The 15334-nt window shown below is 38.9% G+C and overlaps 1 protein-coding gene across 2 annotated transcripts in view; it reads left to right on the plus strand.

Moving 5' to 3' along the window:
* Positions 1–15334, plus strand: part of hoga1 (4-hydroxy-2-oxoglutarate aldolase 1) — a 61206-nt gene that overhangs the window by 1760 nt on the left and 44112 nt on the right. Inside the window, exons 1-5 of one of the 2 annotated variants that reach the window (XM_004571789.2) lie at positions 3979–4070; positions 4293–4570; positions 6921–7049; positions 8419–8546; positions 9531–9665. In XM_004571789.2, the coding sequence (XP_004571846.1) occupies positions 4357–4570; positions 6921–7049; positions 8419–8546; positions 9531–9665 (606 nt within the window). In that variant the 5' untranslated portion in view covers positions 3979–4070; positions 4293–4356. Of the gene's footprint in view, positions 1–3978; positions 4071–4292; positions 4571–6920; positions 7050–8418; positions 8547–9530; positions 9666–15334 lie in introns of those variants that run through there. The other variant, XM_076884598.1, reaches the window with a different exon arrangement.

The following is a 15334-nucleotide window of genomic DNA, read 5'->3' on the forward strand; positions in this document are numbered from 1 at the left end:
GGGAAACAGGCGGGGACTAATTAGACATAACAAGACAGTGAGGATGCAAAACTGAATACCCTGAATACAGGACAAATGACTATCAAAATAAAACAGGAAACAAGAGACATGACAGGGAAACAGATGAAAGGACACGTGAGGTTGAAGGCAAACAGAAACACACTAAACATGATGAAAGAATGACTAAGAAGCTAACAGAAAACTAAATGATCAAACGAGAACACAAAAGTACAAGAAAATCAAACATAAACCACTCAGAGAGTATAACCCAACTTAGAATATAATCCCACCTGATAAAAACAGTCCATAACATAAACCCTGAGTCAGTTGGACAGATGGCCTCACATATGACTCTAGAATACTTTGACACAAGTTCATAGTCAACTCAGTGACTGCAAGGTCCCCACGTCCTGTGGCTTCAAAACAAGCCAAATCATCAACCTTCCTCCATTGTGCTTGACTGTAGATGTGTTGTGTGTTTGTGCCTTACAATGAAAAATCTCTATTTTAGTCTCAGTGGTCCGAAAGGACATTGTTCCACTAGTCTAGTGGTTTGTTCAAACCTAAACTGAGTGATTTTCTATTTAGAGAGACGAGACCTCTCTTTCAAACAAGCCAAACTAATTCAGTCTCTTTACCTGTAATGTCATGAACTTTAATATTAAACATGATAACTGAGAAATACAGAGTAAATAATGCAGCTATTTTGTTGTTGTTGTAATTTCTCTGACCACTGCATGGTCTGACACTGGGGCCAGTTTTCAGGCACATCCCATCCTGTTTTTAGTGTTTGAATAACCTCTCTCACTAGAATGATGGACTTCAAATTGGTTGGATGACCTTCTGAGATTGAATGGCGGCAACAACTGGTTGTCTAATCATTGCTAATGTCTTTCCTCCCAGACATCATGTTAACACATAGCTGAATGAACCTTCTGCACCTGGCTGATACTTATTGTCCTTCTTTCCATGGAAGCAGTAAGGGCAGACACAGATTTTCTCACACTGTGTCTGCATTTTGGCTTCATTTTTTTTTCTTTTTCATTTTAAAGGGGGTCTTTTTTGTCCACTCCAAGATTCACTCTGTAGTTTCAGTTAACTGGGAGCATCTAGACAGCATGTTTATACCATCTGGTATAAATCAAAGGTAATTAATGGAAAGAACCGCAGAGAATGTTATGATTTGGTCAATTTTGTAAATTGAACGTAATAAGTTGTTTTTTCCACAAGGTGGCAGAAGTGTAAAGGCTATCAGAATCTGGGGGTATTCGTCACATCCACCAGCACAGACAGTAACGTGTCGGATCTGCGTCGCTCAAAGCTGAATCAGATCACTTTGAGTGGCATCTCATATAAGCTTTGCTATAGCGATTAATATACAGTCCATAAAAATGCCCCAATGGTTCCTCTTGTTACTTTTTATTTGTCTGTTGTGTGACGTTTGCTGACTGGAAATGTTCAACAATAGAAGAGCGAATGTCAGGATCAGTCTTATTACAGTTTTGTATTTTCCGCTTCTCTTTATTATTTCATTTCGACTTTTTGTTTTTAATTCTGTTTAGTTTCAGTTAGTTTCCAGAGTGGATTTTCCTTTATGTTTTCACGTGTTTCATTTTCATTTTAGTTCGTTTTTTTTTATTACATACATCGGTGGCAATAATTGTGAAAATCAGTACAGGTATTACAATAAAAACAAATAACTTTCTGAAGGCAGCTGACTCACAGAGTCTCGTAGAAACTCAATAAGCACGTCCACCAAAGCGTATTGAGGCAAGTTCTAATTAAAATAAACCAAATATAACTGTATTTTGATTTTATTTTAGTTAGTTTTCCTTTCAATTGTTTTTAGGAGTTTTTTAAATGATTTTTTTTATTGTAATTAACTAACGTGTTTTTTTCCACTTCCAGTTTTAGTTTTGAATTTAGTTTTAGTGAACTATAATGACCTCTGTTGAGATGTGCTTATTTTTATGATTGCTTAATTAATACATCAAGCAGTGATTTTGGAGAGAGGAGAAACTGGATTTGAGTCTATTGTGCTTTTTTTTTGTTCATTTATGGTTATTAACCCTTGTATGGTGTTCGGGTCCGTGAGACCCGTTTTCAGTTTTTCTCAAGAGAAAAATTAAACAATGAATTATTTTTTCAACCTGAAATTCATTGGCTTTGGCTTATTTTCGGTGAAGAACATAAATCCGAACTAATTTTCAATGACCTCATACTGTACCTCCCCCCACGCATTTACATTACATACAAGGTGTTCGGGTCCACTGGACCCAGGTCTAATAAAAGTGTTGAAAGTGTAGGTCCTGTGTTCCCACACTCTGTCTTCCTCCTTTCTGGTGCTGCTGATAGTGTTTTCTTCCCCTCCTGCTCCGCACAAAGTTGCAACATTGTTGAAAATTCAACTATCGACACGTCTGCTCTTACATTCCCGCACATTTTACCCTCTTTCTTGAGGGATCCAAATTTTATTTTCTCATACCCTGTCCCACCTGCAAATTAGGGGCATAATACTATAAATAAGACTTTGCCAGTGTGGTTCTTTATCACAACTGATCAAGATGGCAAAAGATTATCTGCTGCGAGGGCCATGCAATTGATTTTGGAAGAGAGAGGGGCTTCGGATGATGATGTTGACAAAGAGGTTTCAGAATATTTCACATTTCTGAAAATTCAGAGTCTGACCGTGACTTTGAAGAAGAGGATGTTGAGCACCATTTAGTAACAAAACGAAGACGAGTACCCCATCTGCAGCCAGCTCCAGGACCAGAACAAGCCCACCAGACAGCAAGTGAAGAAATATGGATGTCAGTAACTGGTGACATTGAATGGTCTTCTTGCCCAAGAAATGAGCCACCCTGCAGAGCTGTTACTGTGATCAGCCAGGGCCAACACGGCTGACAGTTACTCATGTGCAGGACATCAAGTCTTCATTTGAGCTTTTCATCCCAGATTCCATCCAGAAATTTTTTCTGCATTGCAGTAATCTAGAAGGAAGGTGTGTTTTTGGAGAGAGGTGGAAGGAGATGGACCAAATTCATCTAAGAACCCCAAAGGCCTACTTTGGGGTTCTTATCCTTGCAGGAGTTTTCAGGTCCGAAGGGGAATCCACAGAATCCCTGTGGGATGCAGAAACCGGCAAGAAACTTTCCGTGCATCAATGTCTCTGGAAAACTTCCACAAAATTTCCAGGATTATTCCTTTTTGATAACCGAGACGACAGACCAGCTCGACGGCAGAGAGACGAGCTAGCTGCCATCAGGACAGTGTGGGATAAGTGGGTGCACCACCTCTCCCTGTTTTACAACCCTGGGCCTAATGTCACCATTGATGAGCAGCTGATCCCATTTAGTTGTGAAACATATTGCTTCACGTGTAAATGTGTTGTGTCTTTCCACTCACTCCACTTGATTATAACTGATTTATTTTTTTTTATAACATTTTATAAAAAAAAAAAACGAGAAGCACATTCATTCATAAATGTGATCTAACAAAGGTAAAGGGAAAAAAATTAATCATGTTTGCTGTTCATATGGCTTGTAATTGGGATGAAGTAAACATCTGTTGAGTAATTTAACATAAAATTGTTTGATAGTGTTAATTTGGAAAGCCAAAACTCTAGCGGGTCCACCAGACCCATGAACACTGGCTGAGTAACAAAAATACGAACACCACACAAGGGTTAAACGATTGTCAGTTTTAACCAGTTAATGTTTGACAAAAACATCTAAATCCCAGTTTCGGTAAAAGTATCAAATAAGCATCTTTCTGTAAGCATGTTTATGTTTCCCCTCTTATGCATCATACTAAAGGGATTACACAGGCCACAACTGTCAGCCTTCCACAAGAAATATTGAAATAAAAGTTTAAAAGACTATTATTGTTTTCTTTTCTTTTTTTAATTTACTTTAATTTATTTGTTTATTTATTTTCTTGGCCACAACATGATCGGTCGTAATTACCCTTTTGCGTTTATTTCAAAACTTGCTTGTGGTTGATGATCCCTTATTGATCCTGGGCTGAGCTGTGGATCAGTGGCTGTGTATTGAACTTCCGCGAGAGTCCATGTAAATCGTGTTACCGTTCTTTTAAAACTGATTCTAAAGTAGTTAATGGTTTCAGTCATGTGGACGTTGTTGTAAAATTATCATAAAACCGTTTTACGCAATTTAGGTGTCCCACTGTTGTGAGATAGAGGTGTTTAGGGTTGAGATTGGGGATTTAGAAATTACTTATTTGTGGTCAATATTTGAAGAAGCAGGTTAGTGATTAACTGTTCTCGGTTGCAGCAGCTGCACAGAGTCCCAGCACACCGCCAGCGAGCACCCCAGTCACTCTGTGTCCGAATTACAAATGCAGTGCGTCCGGGCTTGGAGAAGTCTGAACTACCTGTGCAGGGTAGCTCACCACAGAGCATGGAAACGAACCCAGAGCCACACAACAGCTGCCAGGCTGGACCTCAGCGGGATTTATCCGCCTATTGCCACCCCGTTCACCGCCAAGGAGGATGTAGACTATCAGAAACTGGAGGAAAACCTGCAGAAATACGCCAAGATCCCATTTAAAGGTCAGGCCCGAGGCACGCAAAAGTCAAAGTTATCAAAAACAGTTGTGTGAATAACAAAGAGGTCATTGATGCGCATAGGGTCGATTTTATTTACACAGCTCAGAACATTATGAAGCCATAGTTGAGCTTGGAGCGTAAAACACCAGCTGCATACTGTTTGCACTGCTGCATGCGCTGCAGTCTGATATCCATGGATAATGTCTGTATTTGCTTAGGGACGAGACACACAGGACAAAGTTCAGCACTGAGGCAAAAACGTAAAGGGCCTGATTTGGATTTGTCGCCCCCTGGTGCTCGTTACCTGCTCCTGAGTTTTACTTTCCGTCCACAGCAGGAAATATTTGCACTTCTGCTTCCACAACATGTTACTGTTGTTCACTAAATGATCGTTCTACATGATTATTCTTCATTGACCAGAACATTTATTTTATCAATAATTAAATGATAATTAATTATAATGAAATTGGCAAATAGCAAACCTACACATAATACTGATATTATGTTTTTTTATATAATATTATATATATAATACTGATATTATGTTTTTATATAATATAATATAATATAATATATTATATAATACTGATATTATGTTTTTTATATAATATTATATAATATATAATATAATACTGATATTATGTTTTTTATATCATATTATATATTATAATATATAATATATAATATAATACTGATATTATGTTTTTTATATAATATTATATATTATAATATATAATATATAATATAATACTGATATTATGTTTTTTATATAATATAATATATAATATAATACTGATATTATGTCTGACAGACAGAAGCCGAGAGCTTCTCTATCTGCCCTACATGTCAGTTATTACTTGGGCAATAAGACAAGAGGCTGCTCGCTCTAATGTTGGCACAGAGGAAAGAGAGGATACAACCCCAATTCCAGAAAAAAGTTGGATTAGTTTGTAAAATGTAAATAATAGCTGGATGATTTTCTTAATAAAATAAATAAACGTATATTTTATTCACATACAACACAGAAAACAAAGTGTTTAAACTGAGAAAATATACCAGTTTAAGAAAAATATGAACTCATCTTGAATTTGATGGCTGCAACACATCTAAAAAAAAGTGGGCACGTGGCCCTGTTTACCGCTGCGTAGCATCCACTCTGCTTTTAACTACCGTCTGTAGATGTCGGCCAGCTGAGGAGAGCAGCTGCTCAAATTTTGCAGGTGAATGTTGTCACATTCTTGGCTGATAGAAGATTCTGGCAGAACCACAATCTGGGGTCTTCTTTGTCATATTTTTCATTTCATGCCAAATGTTTTCAATCGGTGGAAAGTGTGGACTGCAGGCAGGGCACGTCAGCACCCAGCCGTGCTGTGGTGCTGCAGTATGCTGTTTAGCATTGTATTGCTGAAATATGCAAGGCCTTCTTCATGTGGATGGGAGCATGTGTTGCTCTAAAACCTGTACATGCCTTTCAGCAGGGATGGCGTCTTTTCAGAAGTGCAAGCTGTGAATTCCATAAGCGCTGATGCATTCCCAAACCTTCAGAGATTCAGGCTTTTGAACTGAGCACAGATAATAAGCCTCATGGTCCCGCTCTTCTTTAGTGCAGAGGATGTGGCATCCGTGTTTTCCAAAAAGAATTTTGATTCGTGTGACCACCGAATACTTTGTTGTTTTAACCTTGCCTCAGTCCTTTTTAAATTAGCTCTGACTCAGAGAGAATACGGCTGTGTTTCTGGATCATGCTCACATGTGGGTTCTTCTTTGCATGATTGAGCTTTAATCTCCATTTGTGGATGGAACAGCAAACTGTGCACGCGTGATTTCTGGAAGTGTTCCTGGGCCCGTGCAGTGACTTCCATGACAGAATGTTTTTAATGAGGCCCCAGAGATCACGGGGTCGAGTATTCATTTTCAGTGTTGTCCTAGACATTTCTCAACATTCCCGAAGTGTTTTTATAATAATATGTTTGGTGATGACGAGGTACTCAAAATTGTCCCAGTTTTACATCAGGGAACATAATTCTGAAACTGTTTTATAGACACAGTTCTGTGTGGATTAGTGAACTTAGGAGAAAAGAGGAACTTTTCTGTTATTTAAAGGAATATTAACAACAGTTTATTTTTTTACTTTGTTGAAGTATGCAGGATTTCAAATGTCTTTGTAAATGAGAAGGGTGTAAAGTCTGACAAACACAGTTAAAAGTCTGACATTTTTAGGGTTTTTTAGGGAGCTGTGGGTCATCTAGAAATGGCTGATACATTTTGAGATCATATAAGCTTCTTTACAGAGCTAACCCCTTCCCCCAAAAAACACCTCAAGTATAAAAAATCATGTGTTTTCTTGTTACAGGCCTGGTGGTTCAGGGCTCCAATGGTGAGTATCCTTATCTGACGGTGGAGGAGCGGGTGGAGGTGGTGAGGACGGTCAAACAATCACTGCCGGCGGGAAGGCTGCTGATAGCCGGATCAGGCTGTGAATGTAAGTCTCTCAGCTTCTTTGAGCTCAGGCTTTAACTTTACAGTGGAGGGTTCAGTGATAAACAATATTAAGTAAACACAATAATTAGCCAGCTTCATGTTTTGTTAAAATAATTCACAATTCAGTTAAAAGAAGTTTCATTTTTAGAAAACAATTAGTGACACTGAACTGAAGCTCATTACAGAGAATGATCGCACTGTGTGGTTATCTTCTCCAAACTTTGCTTATACAGTGAACAAAGCCCCTCAAATGCATCGCGACCACTGAAATGGAAAATTGTAGCATTTATAATGGAAAACATTAAAAAAATTGTTAAACTAGTTAAACTCTGACCTCTTCTAAGTGAATAGAGTTAATTATTTTTGCAGAAAACGCTCTTTGTGAAAGGCACAAAATGATAAAAAAAACATGTAGAAATTTTTTTTTGTTAATCGAGTGTAATTTCATTCTGATCTGCGCACGTTCAGGGAGAAGAAACGGTACAAGTGAAATATTTTGTGAATAATACAGAGTTTTGTACGACGAGTGCTAAAAGTTTAAATTGACTCATTATGTTTTCCATTCTGGATTTTAATGACTGCGATTCGAAGCTTATTATAGAGGCAGCAGTGTCACCGGTCTTGATGGACTGATAATTGGAGTCAAATGGAGTCTGTAAGAGTTTGATAGGCTGTTCATTCTGTAACGTATAATAAACACTCAGAGAGACGAGAGTCTGCATTAACTTCTACTTCCATAGCCTTCCTACGTTCCTTGTGTAAAAACTTCCTGGTTTCTTTTTTCCATCACTTACTTCACATATGATCAGCCACAACATTAAACAATGTAACATACAAACATAACAACATTAAAGCTGGGGTTACTGTACGATGGGCTGGGACAGTTTGCTCAGGAGTGACTCAAGGAACCCTGCAACCCACAGGACCCAAAGCATGCGCAGGATCCAAGTGCCTCAGGACATCCTCAGAGATCTCACGTTCATACCTTCACTGGTTTGGTGCCAAGAGGGGTAAACTAAACGATATTTGGCAGGTGGTTTGTCAGCTGTGGCTAATCAGTGTTTACATCAGATGTTACAGTTACACTCTGCAGGCACATTTACTACGTGAACTGTCCCAGTCAAGCTTCTATAAAATACTGCAAGCAAAGACAAAACGGGTTATTCCAGTGCTCCCCGAGCTTTTTGTGTCATGGACCAGTTTCGTGCCAGACAATTATTCTGTGGACTGAGGGGTGGGGTAATATAATGTAAATGTAACTATTGCAGAGCACAGAGGAGGTTCATGAATCTAGCGATTCTGCTTGATTAAATTAGTCAAAAGTGAAAGTCTGTGTTGAAGTTGTTTCCTTTCCTCCTTTTCCTGTTCAGCCACCAGAGCCACGATCCAGCTCACGCAGAAGATGGCAGCAGCCGGAGCCGACGCTGTGCTTGTGGTAACACCCTGCTTCTACAAGGGGAAGATGGACAGCCGGGCACTGATCCATCACTTCACAAAGGTCAGCGCAAACACACGAAAACAGAGTGCCACGCAAATTTGGGGTTAGGCCTTGATTTGGTGTTTTAAAAAAAAAAGGATGAACTATCAGTGCTTCCCAAAGCGAGGTGCCGCAGCACTCTCAGAGGAGGGTAAAAGATGCAACAGAGATGAATACAAAAACAAAAATTCATTATATTTCCATGTGATCATGTGTGTCAAAACAACTATATAAATGTGTGTGCTTATTAATTCTGAAAATTATGCAGATTTCAGAGTTACTCTAAGAATTCTCTATGAGGAGCTTCTGTGTTTAAAAAAATCTATTAGAATAATATTTCTCCACTTCTCAAGTAAAGCATGTCTGTTTATTACAACAAAGCAGTACGGCCCTTTGGGTTTAAATATTGCATTATATATATATATTATCTACGCTTTGCTGAGCTCGACGTCAGTTAGATTTACGAGTACAAAAAGTGTTTTTAGAAGATAATGAAAGAAGAAGATTAAATGAGCACCACGTGGGAGGAAGTTTTAGTGTGAGTGTTCTTTCATTTTGCTGCTAGTCCAACCGGAGTTTGATAACAAGGAATAAAGTGTCTTTGTTTTTCACCCTCAGACTTGTGATCGGACCTGTGCTGATTATCACAGAATAATTAGAGCCAGCTGTTTTCATTTTCAGGAATCTTTCCATGCATGCAAACATGGCAGAAGCTGTATCAACACTGCACTCTAGACAATGTTTAATTGATTATGTGTGGTGGTCTGCAGTTCTGACTGCAGTACCTGCTCACTGTTGCTTCCACGATTCGCGATCATTATTTGCCCATCGCAGTTTTAATAGTTGCACATAGTTGAATGTCAGCCAGCCAGGCCACCAGGATTTGTCTTCTTATAGTCTGAGCCTGATCCGAGTCACTGTAAATGAAGAAAAGACAGGGAAAGTTTGGGAACCTTCAACAGGTGTTTTATTTGAGGTCTCACCTCTGTTTTTTCTCTATTGCAGCTGGCGGACAGCAGCCCGGTGCCGGTGGTTCTCTACAGCGTGCCGGCAAACACGGGGCTGGAGCTGCCACTGGACGCTGTGGTGGAGCTTTCTCAGCACCCAAACATCCTAGGTGTTAAAGACAGTGGGGGAGATGTAAGAAACACTTAAACTTAAGCTTTTCTTCTTTTTTTCTCTCAATGTAGTCTGTGAGTCATGAAGAAATCGATCAGCGCAATGCAAGTGAAACAGTATCTCTGCGTATGTCAAGCAGCCACTCCAACGCTGCTTGATCTAGCAGAGCCACAGATTTCCATGTAATTTGATTTGAATTCCTTTTACAAGATTATACTTGATAATAAACTGACGGAACCAGACAACATCTCATGAGATGAGACTCTGAAAAGTCGGGAATAAAATTGATTTAGCCAGGCCACGTTTTACCTGGCCAGGAAAGTGAGTGAAACTGGCGAGGAGAAAAGCTTCTTTCAAGAACTAGTGTCGTGATTTCCAGTCGAAAAGGATGTAAGCCACACCACCTAAACCCCAGTGACCTCACCAGCACTAATCTGACTTTTGTTTTTCTTTTCCATCCTCTGCATTTTATCTGGACAGAAAAATCAAACAAAGTGGAAAAAAGTTTGCATTTTGTGCAACTATGCAATCAGACAGCGCACGGTGTTCCTGTTGTTTTTCAGTAATCTAACTGCTGCAAAGAGAAGAGAAAAGAGTGGAGACTCCTGAAGAACCTAAAACTAAAGCGTGTGTAGTTTTATCCCGCAGGGTTGATTGCAGGGTTACGCGTCTGGGAAAAAAAAGGACAGTTTGCTCTTGTCGAGCTCTTAATACCGTTTTGTCTGTGTGGGAAGTGTTTGCAAGAAGTTGCAAATGGATTTCTGATTTGGGAAATAACATGTTTGTCCACTCGCTGGGAGACTGGAGTGTGGGTGTAGTTCAAGTACAGAGCAGCCCTGCTCAGTTGTAGGCGTGATGAGGACAAACACAGAAAACAAGGGGTGATGGGTCAGATTCAGGGAAGCAGACAAGTTGGAGAAAGATTTTTTAGAACTTGAGAGACAAACACATTTGCTGAGCATGCATGAGCCAGCTCTTGTTATTTGGCACAGATTGTTTCAGCTCATTAAACCTCTGTATTTTGTGTTCAAAGAGAATTTGACCAGGGTTCACAGGGAGGGGACAGTTTCTCCCAACCTCCCCCCCCCCAAAGGTGTGTCCACTTGACTGATGTGGAGGGATTTATAATGGAAATTTGGGTCACTGCACAATCATCTCTGATGGGTCTAAAATTGCCCGTATATAATTCTGTCATTACCTACCTTAAAACGTATGCAGGACAATGTCTGGCTGAAACATTTTTACCCACCTAAACGTTAAGTTGTGTGCAATCTAACTTTATCATTGCATAAGACGCCTGCAAGTAAATTGCAACATTTACGGCGTAGCTGCACTGAAAAAGGTCAAGTCAACATCCAAGATGAGATGCTGCTATAAATAAATTATTAAATAAAAAGTATATATGTCTAAAAAGCCACAGTAAGTGTCATAAGTCAGTTTTCAGAAGCTACATCTGACAAATTTGTTTGATATAAAGTGAAATACACAGAGGTCTCTTGGTTGTTCCTTGAAAATGAACAATGGCTGAAACTGCATAAACTAACAGGTGTGAAGTGTGTATATCACAAATCTGTGAATGAAAACCAGGGTTGATTAGAGCCTGACTGATAAAGCATTTCTAACATCACTGCCTGACATTTGCCTATTTAAAAATCTCATATTCTGATATAATGTCCAGTACTCCTTTTTCTTTCAGACACATAAAAGTTAAACAACTGTATAAGAAATTTTAGGTTTAGTTATTTAATGCTTTGGTTGATTCTGCTAACCTCAGCTGACTGTTATGTTTGTTATGTTTTCAAACACGTGTCTAGCTAACAAGAATGTTGCAGAGTGCCCTCTTGTGGGCAAAATATGCAGTATCGGCATCTCTGAAAGTGTGTTTCTCATGTCTGTTCTTTAGTTTTTCAATTTAAATGCATGAGGCATTTAAAAGATTTATACTGATATTAGCTGATACTAGCTTGGCAGATGGCTAATATGAGCCATGCCAATGCATCATACTGACTTTATGGTATGTTTCACATCAACAATTTTAACCTGCAAACTAAATGGTAACTAAAGCGACCAGCTTAAAGGAACCTCATTGCATTTTTTTTATAGAAAATCAAAATTATGCTATTTCTATTCATTGACACTCAGCCAAGAGAAGAAGAAGTATCCAAACCCCTTTTTACCACTCCATCTTTTTATTACAGCTTTATTTCCCTGCAGTCTTCTCTTCCCACATTGCTGTGTATCATTTGATGTAGTGACCACCTGCAGATTAGAAGATGACTGTGAAACCGTTGGCAAGAATGTTTATTGTGTGTGTGTGTGTGTGTGTGTGTGTGTGTGTGTGTGTGTGTGTGTGTGTGTGTGTGTGTGTGTGTGTGTGTGTGTGTGTGAGACACTGTCCTCCTGGGTATAAACAAGATTAACAGGAATGCACTCATCACAGCAAAACACATACATCATGTAGCTGAGTGAAATATACAATATTTTGCTTTGAAATATAACAGAACTTGTTCAGTTAGATCCCTTTTATTTCTATAGCACCACTTCACAAAAACAATTAACTCTGCAAATGGTGCAAACTAGAGGAGAAAGTACACATAAGTTGATGGCATGCAGTAGTGGTACATTTACACATGGGGAGTAAATAGAGGAGAGGGGAGGAGAGGTGCTCAGGTCATAATCCCAGCAGTCTGAGCCTATAGCAGGATAACTACAGAGTGGTTCAGGGTACAGTTCAGTACCATACCATAGCACTTTATTTATAAGGCACTTTTAAAACAATAACAGGGCTGACCAATGTGCTGTACAATAACACAAAATATAAAAGACAAACACATGACAGAAGGTAAAAGATGTAGAAAAACAAAAGAGCTGTTGAAGTTAAACAAGAAACGAGTACATAAATGTAACATAGACATCTCACACTGGGTCGAAGGCCAGGGAGTAAAAGTGTGTATTTAAATGAGATTTCAAAAACGGTGAGCGAAGGAGCATGCTTCACATGCAGTGGAAAATCATTCCACAATTTTGGAGCCACAACTGCAAAAACCCTGTCACCTCTGAGTTTACGTTCCGTCTTTGGAATAAGCAAAAGCATCTGGTCTGCTGACCTGAGAGAACGAGGCGGGACGTAAAGGTGCTCCAGCTCGGACTGATCTAATGGGGCACAACCATTAAGAGACTTAAAGACAAATAAAAGGATTTTAAAATGAATTCATAAACAAATTGGAATCTAGTGAAGGGACGCTAAAATTGGAGTGATGTGCTCTCACTTGCTTGTGCCAGATAAAAAAATTAGCAGTGATGTTTTTTGCACTAGCTGATTACGATGAAAGGTGCATGATAGTAATCGAGACGAGAAGCTATAAACTCATGTATTAATGTTTCAAGGTTGAGTTTGGCTAGAAGAGACTTGACCTTTGACAGTTGCCTCAGTTGGAAAAAGCAGGATTTTAACACTGCATTCACATGAGGATTGAGAAGTAATAAATGCATGAACTAGTTTTTCAGTGTCACTCTGAGACAGGATAGACAGAATTTCAGAGATATTGCACAAATGGAAGAAAGCAGTCCTGTATATTTGTTATAACAATAGTGTATGCTAGTGTAAGTAGCAGAAACTCGAAACTATGTAAACTAATAAATAAAGCACAAGTATCCAAGATTTCTACATGGCAGTAAGTGTTTCGTAACACAAACAAACCTTTAGAGTGAAGTATTACTTCAAAGGCGCTCTTAGACTTGGCCTGGAGATGTCATTAGTGAATAAAATCATTGCTCTTTAATTACTTTCTTTCAGTTCTATTTTAGAAGTAGCTTGATTGCAGCAATTGCATTTTCAAGCAGATGTAGTGATGCTGATGACTGACAGCAGATCTGAGAAGGATGGAAGAAAATAAATACAATATGTTGAAGGTAAAACCCGAGGTTTCAGTACATCTAGTAGTTTAGTAGCTTGTTTGTTCAGTCACAGATGCCCAATTCAATCCTGCTTAAGACATTTCACAGTCTTTCCTGATTGCCAATCTGAAATCTGATTTAAATGTTTGAAAAGGCACTCGACTCTTTCGAAGAGTTTCTGTTATTCTTGTCATGTACTTAAGTTATTTACTGCTTTCACATATCCCCTCACTGGCATTATTAAGGTTTCATTTCATCTTACTTCATCTTCTTTAATCTGATTCCTTCTGCCTACACAGTGGGTGTTTTACTAAGAGTCTGTGTGTCTCCTGTGCATGCAAAATGTGTGAATCTACTGAGCAGTATGATGTCATTGCTATCTTGGCACGACAAACCTGTCTGCGCAGTCCAAACAATTATCTCCTCTAAGTGGAGTAATTAAAACAACAATATTATTATTTATCCCAGTAAGAGAGAGTTGGAGGCAATTAAAGTCACGTCTTAAGAAGCCATGGACACTCAAATAAGACATAATGAGACGTAACAAATCTTTTCATCTGTAGTTATAAAAACGTTTAATGGATTGAAATGGAATCTTGCCATGCTGTCACTGAAATTCAAACTATGTACTGTCAGAAAAGTAACAACTGGATGTGATGAGGGTTTAATGGTTTTTTTTAATACATTTAAGATAGAACCGTCAACAGCTTTAACTTTAAAGCTGATGATAGTCACAAAGTTTCTACATTAAAATTCAATCAAAGTTGCTTGAGTCCTTGTGACCATGTGATTGCTGATAAATCAAAGGGGGTGCACTTCGGGATAGGAAGTAGCTTCTTAGCTTGAGATGAATCTGATACCGTTAAAGAAAGAAAAAAAGAGTAAAAATTTAAATTTTAAAAAAAGCTCTTCTTTGTTTAAATGTATATAACTGACGCAGATAAGCGATAACTTCAACTTGACATGAATTGTGCTTTAGTGGTGTAGCCCTCATTTACTCAATACCATTAAATAAATGGGCTTTGGGTTCTTTTTCTAGTGTACTCTCGTACGATGTTTTAAATTAACTTCTCTTTTGTTTCTGGGATCAATGAAGCTTATTCCTTAACAGTAGCACTACACGCGAAAATTAACACTAGTGTCTATAGTGCAGTAAATCATGTCATACACCATGTAAAGTAGAGCATTGCAACCCTCCTTTAATTTACCAAACAATGAAAACAAGAAAATAATAAAATGGCAGATTTCAGTATTCAGGCAAACCAAAAACACACACAGCAATTTACCCACTGTACACAGAATCTCCACACATACAGTGTAAACCACCAGTGATAAAACAATTATAGTCCCAAACTAAACTTAAAGCCGGCAGAGATAAACCCTACGTTGCAGGCCTGTATTGCTCCAGTATAAATCCAAAACGATCTCCCAACCGGAAGTTCTTCACTCAACGAGCAAAAAATAAATAAATAAACTCAGTACCTTGTGAAACGTGCAATTCCCACCAGCTTAATCCAGGTAACAAGTTGTCTTCAGCTCCGTCAGAAACACTCCGCTCTGAATGCAGTAGCACAAAGATGAGGAAGGTCCGTGATCTCCACGTGCTCCACAAGCTACCTGTTTTAGCTTCCCACGTTGCCAGAGGTACTCTGAGTGACGCGGGCACTCAGAGTGACTATCTGGGGTGTGTCTGTCGTTATCCAGTTCGGTAACGATCCTCTGCAGCTTGTTACGTTCCACAACTATAGCGAAACGGCAGCCTACAGTAGTCCTTATTAGCGAACGGCTGGGTT

This window comes from Maylandia zebra, linkage group LG6 (genome assembly GCF_041146795.1).
Source record: "Maylandia zebra isolate NMK-2024a linkage group LG6, Mzebra_GT3a, whole genome shotgun sequence".
Lineage (NCBI taxonomy): Eukaryota > Metazoa > Chordata > Actinopteri > Cichliformes > Cichlidae > Maylandia > Maylandia zebra.